General features: G+C 45.1%; 2 protein-coding genes across 7 annotated transcripts in view; one reads left to right on the forward strand and one right to left on the reverse strand.

Moving 5' to 3' along the window:
* ZYG11A (zyg-11 family member A, cell cycle regulator) overlaps positions 1 to 829 on the forward strand; it is a 77182-nt gene extending 76353 nt beyond the window's left edge. Inside the window, 2 exon segments of the mRNA XM_032844182.1 lie at positions 357 to 550; positions 671 to 829. Of these exon segments, the coding sequence (XP_032700073.1) occupies positions 357 to 550; positions 671 to 829 (353 nt within the window).
* Positions 830 to 3307: 2478 nt separating this feature from the next.
* ECHDC2 (enoyl-CoA hydratase domain containing 2) overlaps positions 3308 to 21242 on the reverse strand; it is a 30938-nt gene continuing 13003 nt past the window's right edge. Inside the window, exons 2-10 of one of the 6 annotated variants that reach the window (XM_032844174.1) lie at positions 16160 to 16227; positions 15988 to 16075; positions 13294 to 13380; positions 12395 to 12484; positions 10892 to 10951; positions 10493 to 10680; positions 6337 to 6387; positions 4350 to 4397; positions 3308 to 3522 (exon numbers count right to left, since the gene is read on the reverse strand). In XM_032844174.1, coding sequence (XP_032700065.1) covers positions 3445 to 3522; positions 4350 to 4397; positions 6337 to 6387; positions 10493 to 10680; positions 10892 to 10951; positions 12395 to 12484; positions 13294 to 13380; positions 15988 to 16075; positions 16160 to 16227 — 758 coding nt within the window. In that variant the 3' untranslated portion in view covers positions 3308 to 3444. Of the gene's footprint in view, positions 3523 to 4349; positions 4398 to 6336; positions 6388 to 10492; positions 10681 to 10891; positions 10952 to 12394; positions 12488 to 13293; positions 13381 to 15987; positions 16076 to 16159; positions 16228 to 21242 lie in introns of all 6 variants that reach the window. The other 5 variants (XM_032844175.1, XM_032844172.1, XM_032844173.1 and 2 more) reach the window with 5 other exon arrangements.

Raw genomic sequence — 21242 nt, forward strand, 5'->3', positions numbered from 1 at the left:
GTTTTCAAGTTATCTAGCTAGACATAATGTCTGAACTTGACATGTTTATAATATATGTAATAAATGAAATTCTTATTCTTTTAGCTAGGATTAAAGATTTTGAAGCTTAGAGTCATCTGGAAGTAAACATACTAAAATAATCATTTGTTATTGCACTACACAAGTGCAATTATTTAAGTTTTATATATTATTTAAGTTTTGACATATTCCTTTTGAATTGACTGATTTTGTCTGTTAATTCTTATGTCGGGGGCTTAATCCTTGGTACCCCTTTTTCAAAAAGGTGAATGTAGTGACTTGGGAATATTTAAAATGCCAGTTTGTCCACCAAGTTTCTTTGTTTGATTTTCTTTCAGCCAGCAAATACTGCAAAATGTTAGTTGAAGAAGAAGGATTGCAGCTTTTGTGTGACATCCAGGACCACAGTAAGGCAGACCCCCAAACACAGCAGATTGCAACCTCCATTCTAGATGACTTCAGAATGCATTTCATGAACTATCAGAGACCCCCTCTGTGTTGAATGCCCTTCTTAACCTGTGGGGCTTCAGAGGTGCTCTCTGTTCTCAGTGTCAGGACTTCTGCCTTGCCAGCAATTAAATGTTGGAACCAGTTGTCATTGGAGTTTGTGAGTTGGCTGCCTCACTGGCCTTTTATTGTTGATTTTCTGTAGACTACAGAAAGGTTGGATTTGAATGACAGCCGCAATCCCAAATCAAGTTGGAATCATTCTGCAAACACCCCTTCAGTAGTTTTGAAAAGTCAAGTCTTGGACTCTGTGGGAAGATCTATGAGCTTGTGTTGCAATAGCACTGCCAGTTACTTTTCCTAACCCTGGCCAGTTTCTTAACTCTGGGAGTTTGTCAGAGGAAGGGGAAAAGAAAGACCTATAGGGAGACCTTGGTATTTATGTTAAATTTCATGTTTGAAAGAGTATCCTGAGTTACTATTCCTACTTATGTGAGGCTAAGAGAAAAGAAGTATGTAAAAAAGTTCTGGAAAATACATACTTACTGGAGGCAGAATTTCCATTGGAGGGGAGGAACAAGTGGGGGGGGGTGTTTAAATAAATACCCAGGGTGCCTGGGTGTGGCTCAGTTGCTAAGCATTTGCCTTTGGCTCAGGTCATGATCCCAAGGTCCTGGGATCAAGCCCTGCATCGGGCTCTCTGCTCTGCGGGAAGCCTGCTTCTCCCTCTCCCTCTCCCCCTGCTTATGTTCCCTCCCTTCGATGTGTCTATCTCTGTCAAATTAAAAAAATAATAATAATAAATAAAATAAAAACCAAAGTATCTTCCACTTATGGGGGTAGAGAGAAGGAAAAAAAAATTTTTTTTTTTTAACCAATTTTGGATATTCTGCCTCTGGCCTTTCTTCCTCCAACTTTACACATTCGATTGAGTGAACGTGACATTCTGTGTAGGTGGGTGTGGTGGTGGAAAATAGTAGAACTTAGGAGTTCTAGTAGAGTGTTTAGGTGAAGACTGTATGGGGACTGTAAATCTTAATTCTGTCAAGTTTTGATTTTGTGGGACTGTGACCAACCCAAGAGGAAGAGGAAGCCAAAAAAAATACTTTGCTATAGATTTCAAGAGTGCTCTTGCCTAGCATGGAGGCAAGAAAAATAGGGGCTTTTAAGAACCAACCTCAGCTGCAGTGCACACTACCAGAAGCTTCTGTTTTTGTCCTTTGCAAACCTCTGTGGAACAGAGTATGAATTCCTTCCTTATTACTGACAGCTAATGAAATGGGTCTTGCCATTCATCTGTCCAAAAAACAAAAGTAAATTCTTTTATGATGAGTAGTATATTTTCATACTAGGTATTTGTGCTTTTAGCTGACTGGACTCTTAACTGGAGTACTGTATACCATCTTTTGGAATCAAATGAGGCTTATCCTTATTCTGAATCATATTCCAAATTCTTGCTCACCAGCATCCCACTTGATAAGAGGAATTTGTGACCTGTTTCTTCCTACAGTTCTGACACTGCATTGTATTTTCTCTTATTCTCTGTTCTGCTTAATTCCAAAGGCTGTCTTCATTTCCTGAACTGGGTTCTAGTACTTTAGAACATTCTGTTACCAGATACTAGCTCTTGTTAATGTGAGGATAATGTAGGAATTAGTGCCTGTTTAGGCATCCCTCCAAGTTTTATTTCATTCACAGCAATCCTCTGGGATAGATAAATTGTATTCTCCCCATTTAACAGATGAGAAAAAGGATGTTCAGTGAGGTGGTTACTTTCCAGAGTGGTTACACCCAGTGCATAGTTCCAGCTAATATGGTTCGTTCTGATTTTATGACCTGGGCTCTACTGTGTTACTCTTCCTTCCAGGAAGACAGGGTCGGGCACACTTGTATTTAGCAGCATAACAACAGTGTTACTGGTATATATCTGTGCCCTTGGCTTAGTGTCTCCAGGCCAGGCCTAGGCTGGGGAAGCTCAGATGAATTAAAAAATGACCGTAAGGCCAAAGCTTAAGATGCAGCCTTCTCTTCTCCTACCTTGGTACAACAGGAAGGCTAGCTAGTGTGCATGTGTTTATTAGCCTCCATCATTTCTAAGTGTGTTATCCTCCTGCTCACCTTCACTCTTGCTATTCCCCCTCAGCCTTCCACTCCTTTCCACAATGCCTGTTGAGCCTTCATGCTTCACTCCACTGTTACCTGCCCATTTCCTGACCCTCCGCTCTCTCCCTCAGACTTAACTGCTCGCTTCTCAGTGCTCCTGAAGGCTATGTACCACAGCCATCAAAGATTGCCTGGCACTGTATATAGTTCACAAAAGGTTTTCCTAGTGATAATTTCATTTGGTTCTCATAAGAACACTGTACATTAATAATAACTCCGTTTATTGAACATGAGGCACAGTTCACTTTCTTTCACAAGCACTCTTTTTTCTTTTCTTTCCCCTTCCTTCCCTCCCTCCCTTCCTTTCTTTCCTTCCTTCTTTCCTCCTCACGGCATTTTTGTTTTGCAGATAAGGCAGCTGAGGCACATAATGAATGGCAGTCTGATGCCAGGGTTTGTGTAGTATCTCTATTGTACAGAGGAAGAAACTGGAGCCTTCTTAGAACCTTTTGCCATCTCTGGTGAGCACCTAATAACTGAGAGCCAGAGGTCAGGCCTGAAAGCCAACAAGAAAAAGGCCCCGAGTGGTCTATTTTAATCCTTAGTTTGCCATTTGCATAGGGAGGGACAGATAGGCTCCAAAGCCAATTTGACCTAGCGATTATCTAGTCAGGATGAGGAATTATGAAGGCAGCTGTAGGTAGCATGGGCAGTACCTTGGTATGGAACACCATTCCAGTTGTTTTATATCTATCCTTGTCCTTGTGAGGAGACTGAAGCCCGGAGAGGTGAAATGATGAACAGTCACTCTGCAAATTTTCCTTCTGGATCCTGCCCTGGAAGCAGGCATCTCCCATACTTATAGTTAAATGGGAGTCACTTGCCAACAAATCTGGGGGGCCGCTTCTCCCTGAAGGCTGCCATGCCCTCCAGGCGGTCCTGGGTGGGGATGTTCTGAAACAAGACAGAGTATTAATTTTGGGTGGAACTGCAGGAACAGAGGCCAATAAAGACTTGCTCAAACTTGAATACCTCATGACAAGGTCAGAGTCCCAGTTCTTTCCATTGTCTCTTGGACAATGAAAATTGTCCTCTGAGGTAATGCCTCAGTGGCTCCTTGGTCTCCTGGGGAAGGTAGGCTACATCTCTAGCATCTGTGGCCTATCCCATTAGTCTCTTGCCCACTGCTTACATGCCTCTAGATCGCCTGCGGCCATCTGACATGCAGCTATTTAGCAGAGAAAAACAGTTAAGTTTTTCAGTAAGAAATCTAGCTTTGAGTTCTGCAAGTTCTAGGACTTTTTTTTAAGAGCATTCTGGATATTTGTTAACCTGGAGATTAGTATTTTTGACTCACCCAGGAATCCAGGGCTAAGTAAGCCACAGGTCACCACCACCCCCACCACCCCTTCCTCCCTCACCCCCACTGAACACACACAGCCTGCAGGTTATAACGAAGGCCTTGACATCCTGACTCCAACCTAGCCTCTGCAGCAACCACTGGTACAGAAAGTGGAAGTGGTGGTTTGTCAGGTACCTGCCTGTGTGCTCTGTGATTCTGGGGACAGAGTATACACTATTGGATGGCCTAGGAAACAGTCCTAGAGAGAAGCAGTGTGGTTTCCCTAGGACTGTCCCAGGCTAATTGTAAGAGGGAGTGGTCCAGAGTCTAACTTTTCAAGTTGGGAGGAACCATTAAATTGGTCACATATTGTACAAGGCTCCCGACTCTGGCCTGGCCTCGGCTTGGAAGTGTGTGCGGACTGGCAGCAGTTACATACCTGGGCATAGCATATGCCTTCAATGGCCATCCCTGATGCGATGTCCACCTGTGAGAAAGAAGTGGTGCCTGGATCAGCCTGACCTTAGTGCCAACCATCCTACTGCCTGTACCCCCATTCCCTACTGTTCATGGATTCCTCCAGCCAAGTGTTACTGAGCTTATTGTAGGCTAGTCCCTGTGAACAGAGATGATTATGATCAGGAATTTCCTACTGGGAGAGGGAACACCATTTGTAACTGATAAAACAACGTTGGGACAAAGGGCTGGGGAGGACGGCACTTGGCCTAGAGAGCTAAGGAGAAGGGTAAGTGTGAGCTGTGTTTGCAACAGCCAGAGTTCCGTCTTCACATCTGGCTGCGTCCCCTGCCTCCTGTCCCTCCTGGAAAGGGAACTTCACAGGTTTTCGTTGCCCTGGGGAATAACATCCTAGGCTCTGACAACTTTCCAGCGTCTATTGCCCAATGCTTACTGTTACTACTACTTACAAGCACTGTTCTAAGAAAATCACCATATGTGTATAAATTCAACTGTTATCGCTACTACACAGCTGAGAAATCACGCATAGAAAGTAAAGGTCAGGGGCACCTGGGTGGCTCAGTTGGTTAGGCGGCTGCCTTCGGCTCGGGGTCATGATCCTGGAGTCCCGGGATCAAGTCCCACATCAGGCTCCCAGCTCCATGGGGAGTCTGCTTCTCCCTCTGACCTTCTCCCCTCTCATGCTCTCTCTCTCTCTCTAGAATAAATAAATAAGATCTTTAAAAAGAAAAAAAAAAGGGGGGGGGGAGAAAGTAAAGGTCACAACAGTATATAGAAAAGCAGGTCTTTGAACCCAGGCCAGGCTAGCACCAGAGCCTTTGCGCCAATCTCTGTGCTGTGTAGTTTGACTCATTCCTCACTCCTGTTCAGTCAGGTTGCTTATTGATATATATCTGTGCTTTTGCTCATACCTTTCTCTTTTTCTTGAACCCTCATCCTTCCCAAGGCCCAAATCTACAAAACCTCTTCAACCCAACAATACCCAGTAGTAGCCACTAGCCACATCAGTAATATCACAGCTCTCACCCCTTCAAGGTGTCTGCTTGATACCCCCTCTTAAGTAACCTCTTCACCCATGTGGGGCTCAACCCCAAGATTATACAAGATTTGTATGCCTTTTTTTTTTTAAGATTTTATTTATTTATTTATTTATTTGACAGATAGAGATCACAAGTAGGCAGAGAGGCAGGCAGAGAGAGAGAGAGAGAGAGGAGGAAGCAGGCTCCCTGCCGAGCAGAGAGCCCGATACGGGGCTCGATCTGAGGACCCTGGGATCATGACCCGAGCCGAAGGCAGAGAGGCTTTAACCCACTGAGTCACCCAGGCACCCCAAGAGTTGCATGCCTTATTGACGCAGCCACCCAGGCAACTCTGCTTGGTATCCTTAACCCTGTATTAGTGATTCTGTGTGTATCTGTTCTCTCTTCGCACCTTAGAGACAGTGACCATATTTAACTGATCTCTTTGTCCCAGTTCTCAGCTCAGGTCTAATTTCAGTGTGTAATGAGTGAGTTGACGAGTAAGTTGTTTTAAGGATGAATTAGCTTGCGTCTAAGACACCACCCTGAGTCCTATCCTTAAGGCCACCTTACCACCAGCACAAACCTAAGAACATGGCCTGGGAGCCACACAAGAGCTGTATTCTTATTATTCACTTGCTCTATGACCCTAGACAGGTCTTTTACCCTTTCTGGACCTCAATTACCTTCTGTCTAACGGAGAGAGATGAAGATAAAATGTAATTCAGAATGTCACATGGCCAAACTTTACATTTCATGGGTGGGTAAACTGAGGCACAGAGGGAGAGGTCAGTCTCAATGTCTCTTAGAAGAGTCCAGTTTCTGAGTTTTTCCCAGCTGTGTTCTTAGTCTGCACTGGCATGAAAGCAATGCCTCCCAGTCACTCCACTGACTTTAGTGGACCCAAATCCTAACCCAGAACCTACTCACCTCCATTCCTCTATCAATGGCTACTTTGCCTAGCCGCACAGCAATGGGTGCCTAGGGAAAAGAAAAGAGAAAAGGCTAGGTTGAGGGAATTGGTGCTAACGGTTGGTGGGGGAGAGGGGTTTAGAAGAAAGAGAGGGACATAGCTTCATGGTGGGGAGAGTCATCAACAGGGAGATCAGTCTGAGTCACTTTTCAGCTCTTCTACTGACTGTTACTGACATTTTGTTGGTGTTAGTACTTACTACTTCTCAGTTGATACTCTTTTTCTTTTTTTTAATGTTCAGTTAGCCACCATATTGATATTCTTATCTATAATGAAGGAAGCCTAACTGATCCCTGAGCCTCCCAATTCTGACTATCTCAAATTCTTGTCATTTAATCCATCCCAGCAGTGTGTATAACATGCTACAACTTACAAAATGTTTTCCTACCCACAGACTTGTCTAATGGTGCTACCCACCCTTCAAGGATGGTGCCATCTTTAATTGAGGCTCAGGAAGGTGAAGCACTTGGCCATGTTTGTCCAAAGAGTGGTGAAGCTTGGATTTGATTTCTAGTCACCTTTCCCACTGCTGCTCCATTCCCCTACCCCTCTCATCTTGGCAGATACGAGCCTCCTCTGCAAGAAGGTTTCATACCATCAGAGTAAATGAAAGGTCAAGATTAGGATCTTGGGCTTTGTGGAGTCAGACCAGCCCGGGTTGAGATCCCAAGGGGGCATTTTACACAGCCACTTGGAAGCAAGTGCATCAGAGTGGCCACCTTTGCCTCATTGCTCTTGCTTCTAATCAACTTGTGCCTCTCCAGGCTTCGCCCTCCATCCCCAGCCTCACTTCCAGGCAAAGACTGCATTTATTTCCTCTATTGCTTGTATTGTGTTATTTGAGGGTTTTGTAAGTACAACTTTATCAGAAAAAGATTTTAAAAGTCTGTTAACAGAGAAGAACAGAGAAGCCACAAATGAAAAAGCTAGCTACATAAATATGAATGACCTCATATTGAGAAAAATACCATAAATAAGACAGAAGTCAAAAACTGAGAAGATGTATTTGTGATACTTGTGAGCAGCAAATGTCCTTGATTTACAAAGACCTGGCATAATTTTTTAACAAATATTCACAAGGATAATTCACAGAAAAGGAATATAAACACAAGGATTACTCAGTTTTAGTCTTAAAGAAATGCAGTTCAAAACCACGAGGTGCCCCTTTTCACCTAAGACTAAGTGTAGGTAAATCGTAAAATGCTGTTATTTGCTGAGATTCAGGAAATAGGTACTTGCATACATTATTAAGAGAGTAAATTGGTACAGTGCTTCTGAAGGCAACTTGATAAGAACTGGCAAATGTTATTAGATGGATGTATGTACCCTGATGTTGCAATTCCATGGAGGAATCTACCTTACAGATGGACTGTAAGTATGTGAAGATGTTCAGTTATACACTCCAGCTATTTTATGGTAACACAAAGCAACGTAAATGTTCATTATTAGAGTACTGGTTATGTAATGATGGCACATCTGTACTGTGAATGAAAATGTGCATTTCAAAGAATGAGGTCTGTAAGTATGTGCTGAAATGGGAAACTCTCCAAAATACTGGGTGGAAAAAAAAAAAATCAAGATGAATACTAAGTATGTATATCATTATCCCGTTTGTGTAAAAAATGTTGGCATGATACGCCTTTGGGGATAAGAGTCAGGAGAGTGGAGAACTTCACTTTTGTTTTATACTTTTCCATACTGTTTGAATCCTTACTATGCATATTTTAATTTCATATTTTAAAAATGTTTCTTAGAACTAGATTAGCCTCTAAAGGTGTGTTCTTTGTCCCCCCAAACCATCTTAAAAGGAGTTTAGAGTTATTTAGATATGTGAGTATATGTGCATAATATATATTCTTATATATACAATGAAAATTTCTGGAAGAGTGTGTAAGTTAAGAGTGGCCATCTCAAAAAAAAAAAACCCAATAAATTAAAAATAAAAACAAAAACAGAAGCCAGTAGTCATCTCTGGGGAGACAAACTGGGGAGTTGAAAGCTGTTTTGGTGACCACCTAACCTGGTCTGTCCAGGACAGATAGTTATCAGGATGTGGGACTTTCACTTTTAACTGGGACAGCCTTGGGATGACAGGGTCACCTGGGTCCCCCTACTTTTTCTTTTTTTTTTTTTTTAAAGATTTTATTTATTTGAGAAAGAGTGAACACGAGTGCTTGGGGCGGGTGTGGCAGAGGGCAGAGGGAGAAGCATACTCCCTGTGGAGCAGGGAGTGCAGTGTGGGACTCAATTCCAGAACCCTGGGATCATGACCTGAGCCGAAGGAAGCGGCTTAATCCACTGACCCGGGTGCTCAACCCTATTTCTGATTTTTACCTTATGTCTTTACTCTTCTGTTTTGCTTGTCATGAATATGTATTATTATTTAGGTAACTAACTAATAAACTGATATCTCACCAAAGAAAAGTATAAACTATATAGATAAGGTCTATGTGTATATGCTGAAAACACATTTTTTTTCCTGAATGTGTGGATATATATACCATTGACTCCCTAGTCTTGGTGGTTTATCCACTAGAGAACAGCCAACTACCACACCATCCCCCCAACACTCACCCCACCCAGGAACCCTCTCATTCTCAGCACCCAGTAACTCTGCTAGAAATTAAGGATTGGGATTAGTGAATTTACAACTAATTTTTGGTAAGCTAGTGTCTTGGTATATAAAGCTACTTTTAAGTACTGAAATACTAGTAATTATATTAGTAGAATACCATTGTTTCAGTATATTCAGAAATCTGAATCCTCTTGCATTCAGTTTATGCAAAAAGACAAACCCTATAGTCCACAAGTTTTGCTAGATAGTGCCCGCCCCCTCCCCATGGAAGTACAGTCAGCCATACACTTCCTTGAGACACTCAGAGTTTTATGTTGGTTTAAAGACTTTTTGCTCAGGTGTAGTAGAAACCTGGCAGTATTAAAATGGTCTAGGTAACAGCATCAGATTCTGTTTGTATGTGATGAGGAAAAGAGAAAGACAAAACAAATGCTTTCTTTTAGACCAAACTATTAATTTTTAGAAGTTATAATCCTTACCGTCAAAGAAGACCTCAAAGTTAGGACAAGAAGGATTATTTAAATTTAAGGGAGACAGAAAGATTCCTTTCTTAAATAAAAGACCTTATTTGTGATTAACTAAAATACTTTTATCTGTTTTTAATATGTGGCTAACAGTTTTATAAACATATCTATGTTTTGTAACATGTTTGTAAATTCTTTGTGTTGGAAATGGATTTGACATTTAGTTTGACGTTAATATTCTGCACTCTTTAGAATATCAGTTTTTATATTATATTATATTTTGTATCATGCAAAATAAAAGCCCAAATACCAGTATTGTCTTTTTTTCTGGTATTGCAATCACTTTTTTGTGACCTTGATTGAGCAAGTCACTTAATCTTCCTGGGTCTGTTACATCACAAATACAACAAGGGTAATCAGCTCAGCTGGACTCTAATTGAGAGACATTTAAAGTACATAGGATCATGTCTGATGGGTAGGACGTGCTCCATACGGGCTAAGTCAGTGTTTATTATAAATTATAAGACCTAGCTCCATTTAAAGCTGCTTTCATATGGAAACTTGGGACATCCTTCTCTGTCTTGGAGTAGTGAGAAGCCCGAAGTTAGAGGCTCCCAGGTCCTTGGAGACTCCATCAGCCAGATCCTGGCCTGTCTCCTGCAGGCTCTGGACTTGGCAGCTAGCTGGTAGGGCTACACGTACGCTGGGTCCTAACATGTTTTACATGTACTTCAGGAATTTCTCCACCCCGCAGTATGGTTGGAAAAATAAGCTGGTAGTTCTTTATCTGCTTAGAATGTTGCATTTTTAGTTTGGGGGACATTTTATTACAGTACTGTCCAATGTAGAGGGCAATAGCCACATGTCCCTATTAGCATCTGAAATGGGAAAGTGTAACTGAGAAACTAAATGTTTTATTTTTAAGTAATCTGAATTTAAATATAAGTCTGGATGAGTGGGTCTTGTGTGGCCCCTTGGGACATAGCCCTGGTCTCCCCAGAGGTGAGTGTCCTCCAACACCTGTCTGCTGCCCATGACACAGGCCCTCCCTCCTGTGCTGGGCTGTAGCCACACCTGGGGCAGGATCTCCTGGGCCAATTCCAGTGCCCGATGGTAGGCGGCGTTGCCCTCCTCATTCTGGGAAACAGCGTGATTCACCAGCCCCAGGGCTTGGGCCTGTGCACCACTCAGTCTTCGGCCTGTGAAGATGAGCTCCTTTGCCAGGGCCACTCCCAGGCATCGAGGCAGCCTCTGAGTCCCTCCTGCCGGGATGGAGCAGGGTTAGCAAATCCACATGGGAAGTGGGAGCCCAGAGAAGCCCAGTCTGGGAGTCAACCAGGACTACTCAGAGGAGCAGATTCTGAGTTAGGATGGAAGGGCAGAGCCCAGAGCACAATGCAAAAAAGGAAAGCAGGGAAGTAACCTAGAGAGTGGGGATTAAGTAAGAGAAGGATGGGTGCAGTAGGTAGTTACCTGCTCCAGGGAGGAGCCCTCGGGTGGTCTCGATCAGTCCCATGACGGCTGAGGAAGCTGCTTAAACAGAACAGAGTGAAGCACGCACGCTCTCCTGCAGTACCAGTCCCCAGAGGGAAGAGACACCTGCCTCTAAGCTCTGCTCACCCCACCAGCCAACCGCTTCTCTCATGAGGTGGCCACAGCAGACCTCTCCAGACTCTGCCTTGGGAAGAGCCCTAGCGTGAAAGTCAGGAGGCTCAGACCCTCATCCTGCTTCTCCCAGGGGTGGAGGTGCCCATCCAGGCAAGTCTCACCCTGAGCCTCATTCACTGATTATATATATATATACAGACACACACACACACACACACACACACACACATACATACATACATACAGTTCCCCCTCTTCTGCCTTCATCAGAGAGCTGCTAAGGATCAAATGAGGTAATGGTTCTTGTAACAGGAAGGGATTCTTGGAAGGTGCCCAGTGCCTATTTGTGGTTTAATGGATTCTCTGTCTCACTGAACCCTTGACTCTGGCCTGGGCTAGAGCATCAGTGACTCCTGCTCCCACCACAGTTACTCCCCTTGGCTTTTCATCAGGCTGAAATTTCCCTGTGTTCAAGCCACATCTCCTGTATTCCCTCACAGGCCATCTGAACCATGCAGTGTGGCCGCAGGGAATGGCCACTACTGCCTGTGCAGGGTTTTACATTCTCCTTGCTATCTACCAAACCTTGCAAGGTAGTTGCCCTAAACATGGGCACATGAGAAGCAAGGTGGAGCATGACCTGACTTGGTATCCTGATGCCTTCTCTTTGATAACGCATCATGTAGATACAGGCTACCTCTGTACCTGGAGGTACATATTTCTAAATGTTCTACCTGGAGTGTCAGGAGAAAGCAGTGAGGGGAAGAGAAGATAGTGACACCACCTAGCGCTTAGACTTTCTGTCTCCTAGAAGTGTACACCTGACCATCAAGTCAGGTTAAAGGCAATCAATTATCTCCATACCCTCCCTCCAGTCTGCAAAGGCCAACTGCTCTGAACGGGTAATGCAAACCTTGGCTGACGTCAGGGAGCCAGAGAGCAGTGTTCCTGCCCAAGCATGTTTGTGAGCAGCCAGGCAGTAGTGACCAGCTGCACCTGTGACTGTCTCTGTGCAAAACATGACACAGAATTGGGTTGCACAGGACTAGAAAGTTGAACAATTCGTCTTTGTCCCCAGTCTCCCTTCTCTTGTTCTTCTGTCCTCTAGCCAGTCGCTCTGGGGTTGGCAAAAGCATTCTAGAGATGAGGGGGTCTGGTTCTGAGAGGTGACAGGCACTACAGCAGTCAGGGCTGGGCCAGGAGGGGAACCAGCTTACACCCAAACTCTGTGATCTCCCATGTAGCCTTTAGTTTTGCTGCTCTTTGGAAAGCCCAGAGTAGTGGCTAACTTTGCAGCATCCCCAGACATAATCTGTTTTACTCACACATCCCTTCTCACCCTATCCCACCTCTCCTTTTGCCCAGTACCTGCCACTCGGAGGTCACAGGCCAGGGCAAGTTCCAGGCCTCCACCCAAGGCAAACCCGTCCATAGCTGCAATCGTGGGCGCAGGGAAGGCTGCTGTGGAGATGAAGAAGGGCTCAGCCTGTGAGGCCCTAGAAGGACTGGGACAAGGACTCAAGGCTGGGGAGGGCCTATGGCCTCACTGGTCCCAGGTTTGGAACCTTACCTCGTACCTCCGCCAGTTACCTTAGAAGTAGGTTTTCTTACTGGGGAAAACTGGGGAAATCAATTGGGGTACTGGAGTGAGGAGATGGGCTAGATGATTCCCACTCAGGCCCTCTTTCCCGTTGGCCTCCCTGGGACCACCAGCCTTTCTGTTCTGTGTGTCAAGCCCCCTGCTCGGTGCTAGGAACATAGAATTGAATAGACATGGGGAAGGCAGATCTATGAACAGGCAATGATGACCCAGGGTGATCAGTACTCTGACAAAGCTTAGAGAATGGGTCAGGGAAGGCTTCCCAGTGGTCTTAAAGGGTAAGTAAAAAGTTCAGGTGGCCCAGGAGAGAAATTCCAGGCAAAAGGAACAGTAATTATCAAAGCCTGAAAGCATGGTTGGTGAAATTTGACTCCTATGGAGTAGCTGGACTTGAACCCTGAAGGTAGAGGGGTCAGGGGTCAGAACCATCAGGATACAAAAGCTGAGAGCCAGAGCTCCCTCTGGGAGAAATGCCCTCTGAACCTCCTTTTTACCTTCCCTCTTGTAGGAATCCATGTGCTCATCCCACCTGGGAGAGTCCTCTGTCTTTCCACAGAGCTTACAACAGAAACTGTCCTTTCTTTATGGGAGAGGATGGCAGGAGGGGTAGGGCTGGGATCAGCAGGGTCCCTGAATGCCCTCCTCCAACCCACTCCAAGACCCTCACCAATCTCATTCATCAGGCCTCGAAGCCGCTGGACAAAGATCCCCACTTCTGCCTCACTCATCTGCTCCCGCTCCTTCAGGTCTGCACCTGCGGATGGTGAGGGGTTGGGGACAGCCTTTGTGAAATGACCCATTACTGAATCCCAGGCTGTTGGAGGATCCAGCAAAGGAGACTTGAGGACAAGCAGCCAGAGAAGAAGGCGAAACATCAGGAAAGCATGGTCCAGGAAGCCAGGGCGGCAAAGGTGGGGGAGGGAGGGTTGTATGTCTAAAAAGGACAGGGGCAACAACAATAAAAAACTTGGACATCAGAATGAAAAATTTTTGTGCCTCAAAGGACACTATCAAGAGAGCGAAAAGAGGGGGCGCCTGGGTGGCTCAGTGATTTAACCCTCTGCCTTCGGCTCAGGTCACAATCCCAGGGTCCTGAGATTGAGCCCTGCATTGGGCTCTCTACTCAGCAGGGAGCCGGTTTCCTTCTCTCTCTCTGCCTACTTGTGATCTCTGTCTGTCAAATAAATAAAATCTTAAAAAAAAAAAAAAAAGAGTGAAAAGACAACTCACCAAATGGAGGAAAATACTAGCAAATCCCATATCTGATAAGGTGGTAATAATCTAGGATACATTAAGAACTCCTAGAACTCAGTAACAAAAACCACAGAAGACAAGGAACTTGAATAGACATTTCTGCAAAGAAAATACGTACAGATGATCAATAAGCACAAGAAACGATGCTCAACATCATTGGTCATTAGGGAAATGCCAATAGAATCCACAAGGAGACACCAACCTCACATCATTTAGGATTACAAACAACAACAGAAACAGAAAACAAGTGCTGGCAGGGGTGTGGAGGACCCCGGTGCATTGCTGCTAGGAATGGGAAATGATGCAGCTGCTATGGAAGACACTTGAGTGCATCCTCAAAAAGTTAGATGTAGAATTACTATATGATCCAGCACTCCCACTCCGGAAAGAATTAAAAGCAAAGACTCAAGAGACTTGCCTCCCAGTACCCATAGCAGCATTATTCACAATAGCCAAAAGGTATAAACAACCCAGTGCCCATCAAGATAGATAAACAAGGGGCACCTGGGTGGCTCAGTAGCTTAAGTGTCTGCCTTCAGCTCAAGTCAGGATCCCAGGATCCCAGGATCAAGTCCCACCTCAGGCTCCTTGCTCAGCAGGGAGTCTGCTTCTTCATCTCCCTCTGCCTTCTGCTCTCCCCTGCTTGTGCTCTCCCTCTCTCTGACAAATAAATAAATAAAATCTTAAAATAACAAAAACACCACGATGTAGTATATATACAATGGAATATGGTTCAGCCATAAGTAGAAATGAAATTCTACCATGCTACACCATGGATGAACCTTGAGGACATTATGCTAAGTAAAAGAAACCAGACACAAGGACCAAATGTATGATTCTGCTTGTATGAGGTAACTAGGATAGGCAAATTAATAGAGAGAGACAGTACAACAGAGATTATCAGGGCCTGGTAGGGGAAGGAGGAATGGGGAAGAACTGCTTCATGAATACAGAATTTGGGATGATGAAAAATTTCTTGAACTGGACGATGGCGATAGTTGCACGGCCTTGTGACTCAGATACTTGCACCACACTATACTCAGTGTTACTTATACTCAGTGTTACTTAATTTTATACTTAAAAATGGTTAAAATGTAAACTCTGTGTAATGTGTATATTTACCACAATTTTAAATGTATAATATAATATTTAAAATATATTATTTCTTTCCAGTTTTATTGAGAAACAGTTGACATTGATTATTTTTTAACAGGAGGGGACAGTGTGGTCCAAGGAGACTGAGCGGTCAGGTAAGATGAGAACTGAGAAGCGAGGGCAGGATACAGTGGCATGGAGGTGGGCAAGGACCTTGGTCAGAGTAGTGTCATCTAAAGCCAGATGGCAGGGGCCTGGAGGTAGGAGTAGGAGGTGAATATATTCTCTTCAAGCCTGAGACTAAGAAGTCAGAGCTGAGAGCCCTTGCAAGTCTTTGATTAGTTCCAACCCCTAATGACAGATGGAGAAACTGAGGTGCAGGGAGGGGTAGGGGTGATCTCAAGATTCCAGAGCAAGTCAGGAACAGACCCAGATCTCCTACAGTGCCCCACGGCCTCTTCCTACCTCCCCACTGACCACTGTTCTCCCTTCCCCAATCACCCCAGAGTGGGTTCTTAGCTCAGCCCAGCATCTCTCTCACTCACTTGCTTCTTGTGGGATGGGATGTTTCTAGTCTTTGAGACAGAAGTTCATAGTGCTTGTCCTCTTGTGGGAACCAAACCATCAAGGGGCAGTGGAGAGCTATGGTGACAGGGACTGAGATCTTGTGGATGGGCAAAGGGGCACAGAGTCCTATCTTGGCCACAGACCTTGTGAATGTCACTGGACTCGGTTTCTTCATTTCCTCAGTGAAGGGTCAGAAAAAGCATGGTGTAGCAGAAAGAACAAGGATTTGGGGATCAGAGGGGCCAAGTTAAAATTCTGTTTTACCTCTTACTAGCTGTGTAATACTAGGCAAGGAATTTTACCTCTTTTGAGTTTTTGAGTTCACATCTGAAAAATGGGAATAATAAGTCCTATGCTAGAGCTGACCTCAGCCCTCGACCCCCTGTAGGCTGGGGGTATCCTGATGAGCCCAGAGGGAGGGATACGGGCAGGGGAGGAAACCCACCTGCACAGAACACACCCTTCACTCCACTTCTGAAGAGCAGAACACGCACTTGCTGGTCCTCCTGCAGCTGGGCCAGAGCTTCCAGCAGCTGCAGAGGAGACCTTGTCAGATACCCCCCAGCCCAGCCCCATCCCAACACCCCCGCCCCACCCTGGTGTCTGCCCTTTCTCACCTGGCTGACCAAGACGTTCCCCAAAGCATTGCGGGCACTCGGTCTGTTCATCAGAATCTCAGTGATTCCTGCAAGTGACAGGGTAGCCTTGGGTGAGCCAGTAGGCCTGCTCACTCCTGGGCTGGGGTCTGGAGGCAGCAGCCTGGGTTCTGGGCAACCTCTACTCTTCATGAGCACTGGGACTTGGGGCAAGTCACACACACCCATGCTTCAGTTTCCCTGACGATAAAATGTAGAGAATAACTGCTTGTTTCTTCTGCCTCACAGAAGTGGAATAGCTTGTAAACCCATGGCTCAGTCTTTCTCCTGTACCCTTCGTTAGCAAATGATCTGTCAACCCAGAAGGCTGTCCTGCTGCTCCCTCTTCCTCACCTATGCAATTTACTCAGTCTCCCTGAACAATTCAACCTCCTAAACAGATCTCAGACCTTTCAGCTGATACCCTCCCTGCAGCCAGTAACCTGATATGGGCTCTCTCCTCTACTACATGAGTTGCCTAACTGGCCCTCTTGCCTTCAGTCTTGCTCTTCCTTCCGACTCCAAATTCATTCCCTCATTTGGGTCCAAATCCTCTTTCTAACCCAAATCCAACCATGTCCCTCCCTTTCCCTTCTCACCAAAATTAAGTCAAATTCCTTAATATCACCCAAAAGATGCCCCCCTTCCCCAATCTGGCCATTGCTTCCTACTCTAGCCTTAACCCACCCCCACAATCTGGGCCAGTTGTAGAGAAAAGAGAGCTCTGGGCATGGGCTCAAATACTCTAATACCTTCTTGGCTGTTTTCCCTCTAGTGTTTACCTATCCTTTAGTCTTCAAAGTCCTCTCATTATTTCATTCCAGGGTTCTTAGCCTTGTCTGTGGAGCAAGCCCTATTTATTAAGATGGCTTTCTCAGTGTGAGTTGATCTATAACACAGGGAAGGAACAATGAAAGTTTGAGGGCTCTCAAGGGACAGAGTTTCCAGCCAGGAGTTAGAGAACTGTGGTTCAGGACAGAAAACCATAACATTTCAGATTAGATGGCCTCCTTAGCCTCCTTGGAAACCTTCAAAAAGTTCTTTGAGCCCAGCAGGCCTCTGGAAGTTCCACAGAACTCAGATGCGCCCAAGGTCTTCTCCAGCTCTAGTGCTCCAGGAGAGAAAATGCTGCAACTTTAAGGAAGAGAAACTCTAGTAGATAAAGAAAAACCGCACTAGAGTGTAGCAGTCCAAGGTCTTTGTGGCAGACAGACCCTAGACTGGGCGCAATCTTCATAGCCTCAGTAATCTCCTTCCTTGGAGTGTGGGCAAGGCCTGTGAATTGCTTCTAACCAACAGAATGCAGCTAAGATCATAAAATGTCACTTCCAAGACTGCGGTTCAATTATATGGCACCGGTGATAAGGTGTTAGTTCCATCATTAGGCTACAATGCATACATAAGACTCTGTCTTGCTAGGGCACACTAGCCAAACTAGTGGGCCTATAGAGAGGGTCATGTGGCAAGCAACTAGAGGCAGCCCCCAGGAGCTGAGAATGGCCCCCAAGCAAGGAGGAAGAAAACAGGGCTTCAGTCCTACAACCATAGAAGGTGAATTTTATCAAAAGAAGCAGCTTGGAAGTAGATCTCTCCTTAGTCAAGCCTACGATGAGACCACAGCCCTGGCCAACTCCCGGGATTGCAACTCAGTAAAACCCTGAAGCAGAGAACCCTGCCCAATTGTGCTTGGACTTCTGACCTCCAGAAGCTATAAGACAATAAATGTGTGTTATTTTAAGCAGTAAAGCTTGAGGTAATTTGTTATGTGGCAATAGAAAACTAACACAGTCACGACATCTTGAGACTGGTAGAAACTTTCCTCTCTCCTCTTCACTTTCCTGTTCTGTCTCCTTTCTTACTGGCTGAATGTCTCCCATATTTCATCTATATCCCTTCTCTCCATCTTTATCTCCTTCTTCAGAAGACAAATAGGGTGCTTGGCTCAAATCACAGCTTAGCCATTGACCTTGGGCAAGTTGGTTTACTCTTCTGGCCTTCAATTTCCAGATCCATAAAAAGAAATTATAAAAAGGTTGTTATGAGGATTTAAGGCGATAATGCTTGGGCCACCTGGCTAGCTCAGTTGCTAGAGCATGTGACTCTTACTTAATCTTGGGGTTGTAAGTTCAAACCCTATGCTGGGTATACAGAGTATTTAAAAATAAAATCTAAAAAAAAAGGGGGGGGGCGCCTGGGTGGCTCAGTGGGTTAAGCTGCTGCCTTCGGCTCGGGTCATGATCTCAGGGTCCTGGGATCGAGTCCCGCATTGGGCTCTCTGCTCAGCGGGGAGCCTGCTTCCCTCTCTCTCTCTCTCTCTCTCTGCCTGCCTCTCTGTCTACTTGTGATCTCTCTCTGTCAAAAAAAAAAAAAAAAAAAAAAAAAAAAAAGGGAAAAAAAAGATGATGCCCATAAGTGCTTAGCCAGAGTTTATGGGTATAGTGAACAGGAAAAAGGCATAGATGCTAGGGAAAATTCCAGGATTCGAGAGAAGGAAAGAACTTCAAGCTGGGTGCTATGAGGAGCCAGACAGGGTGTCTTTGGCTTTCATTCAGTTTGTACTCCAACATGTCAAATCCTAGAGAAATAAGAGAGAACTCAGCCATGGTCCTGAAGTTTTTCATTGAGCTCTGATTCCGAGAACATTGCCCTTGTGGGACCTCTGCAGTGTTGTAGGTCTGTATCACACCGTCTCCGATCTTAACCAAATCCACAAGCCACTGGTTAATAATTTCCTTAGCAGCTGACCTTAGCTCACTTCTATCTGGATGGCCTCCATCTCAGGTCAGGTAATATAGGTGGGAGTGGTAGGGACCAAGGGCAGGCTGCTTTGGATCACTTTGGCATGAAGATTATTTGAGTTAAAAAACAGTCAAATCCAATTAACTCAGGAAAAGCTCTTTACGTCTCCCTCCCCAACAACTGCCCAAATAGATACAGGATCTGATCCAGGAAGAGAGTTATCACCATAAATAACTACATTTTACTATGAACTACGTATGGTAGACTGGGAGGAACCCAGCAAGACCTGGTTTGTTATTGTTGTTATTATTGTTTAAGATTTATTTATTTATTTATTAAAAAGATTTTATTTATTTATTTGACAGAGAGAGAGAGATCGCGGAAGCAGGCAGAGAGGCAGGCAGAGAGAGAGGAGGAAGCAGGCTCCCTGCGGAGCAGAGAGCCCGATTCGGGGCTCGATCCCAGGACCCTGGGACCATGACCTGAGCTGAAGGCAGTCGGTTTAACCCACTGAGCTACCCAGGCGCCCTGTTTAAGATTTATTTACTTGAGGGGCACCTGGGTGGCTCAGTCGGTTAAACCGACTGCCTTTGGCTCAGGTCATAGTCCCGGGGTCCTGGGATGGAGCCCAGAGTCCGGCTCCCTGCTCAGTGGGGAGTCTGCTTCTCCCTCTTTCTCTGCTCCTTCCCCCAATTTATGCTCACTCTCTCGCTCTCTCAAATAAATAAATAAAATCTTTTCAAAAGAAGGTTTATTTATTTGAGAGAGAGGAGAACTCAAGAGAGCAAGTAGAAGGTAAGGGGCAAAGGGAGGGAAAGAAGATTGAAGCATACTCCTTGCTGAGTGCTGAGCCTGAGCTGCAACCAAGACTCAGAAGTTTAACCTCTTAACTGACTGTGCCACCCAGGCACCCTATGGCCTGTTTGATCAAAGTCCTCTATGTCCCATTGTTTCTGGGTGGCCCAGCAAACATTTGTTTAGCAAACATTTACTCCTTTTCATCTTTTTTGTGAATTGTATTCCTTCCCTCTGAAGTCCCAGACCCTTACCTCTTCTCCTTAGTTCAGAGTGACTTATTTATCTCATTTTGCCTGTTTTTGGAATTTCCATGTCTGTATGAATTCCCTGTACATACAGAATTAAATTTGATTTTCTCCTGTTAATCCATTTCATGTCAATTTGATTCTTAGTCCAGCCAGAAAGACCTTGAAGAGGACAGAAAATTCTTGGTCCCTGGAAGAGTCAATAGAAAGCACACTGTAAGGGGTGCCAGGGTGGTTCAGTCAGCTAAGCATCTGACTTCTGCTCAGGTCTCAGGGTCCTGGGATGGAGCCCCACGTTGGGTTTCCTGCTCAGTGGGGAGTCTGCTTCTCCCTCTCCCTCTGCCCCTACCCCCTGCTTGTGTGCACGCGTGTGCACTCTCTCTCTCGCAAATAAATAAAATCATTTATTTTTTTAAGAACTTTTTTTTTTTTAAGATTTTATTTATTTATTTGACAGACAGAGATCACAAGCAGGCAGAGAGGCAGGCAGGGGGGATGGGGAAAGCAGGCTTCCCACTGAGCAGAGAGCCTGATGTGGGGCTCAATCCCAGGACCCTGGGATCATGATCTAGGCGGAAGGCAGGGGCTTAACCCACTGAGCCACCCAGGCACCCCAAATAAAATCATTTAAAAAAGGAAAAGAAAACACCGCAAGGTATTAGGGACCAAGTGGTTTTACAACCCCATACTATACAGAAGGGGAAACTGAGGCCCAGAGAAGAAGTGAATGTGCCTTATATTAACGCCAGACTCAGCTGGCAATCCTTACTTCCACAGAGCTAACAGCCTATGAGAGAGTCCAGTCCAGATACATGGAAAGTAAAGGGATAATGGGAGGGGGAGGAGTAATTGCAGAAGGACTTATATCAGCAGAGAGGAAAGAGAATTCAAGGTGACAAAACAGAGGTGGGAAGGTGTAAGATGAACCCCCGGCTCGAAGAGAGAAGATGGGAAGGTGAGGTTGTGGTGCTGAACCCTGCGCACCCAGCTAAGGAATTGAGTCAAGCCATAAGAAGAGCCAAGAGTGGTTAAAAATCTAATCCCATTTTCTTTCCTTCTTTTTAAAGATTTTATTTATTTATTTGACAGAGAGACACAGAGTCAGAGAGGGAACACAAGCAGGGGGAATGGGAAAGGGAGAAACAGGCTTCCCACTGAGCATGTGGGACTGGATCTCAGGACGCTGGGACCACGACTGAGCCAAAGGCAGATGCTTGAGGACTGAGCCACCCAGGCCCCCCAACTAATCCTATTTTCAAGGGCAACAGGTAAAGAGGTAAAGA

The sequence above is a fragment of the Lontra canadensis genome, unplaced genomic scaffold (assembly GCF_010015895.1).
Source record: "Lontra canadensis isolate GAN:19392208 unplaced genomic scaffold, GSC_riverotter_1.0 scaffold148, whole genome shotgun sequence".
Lineage (NCBI taxonomy): Eukaryota > Metazoa > Chordata > Mammalia > Carnivora > Mustelidae > Lontra > Lontra canadensis.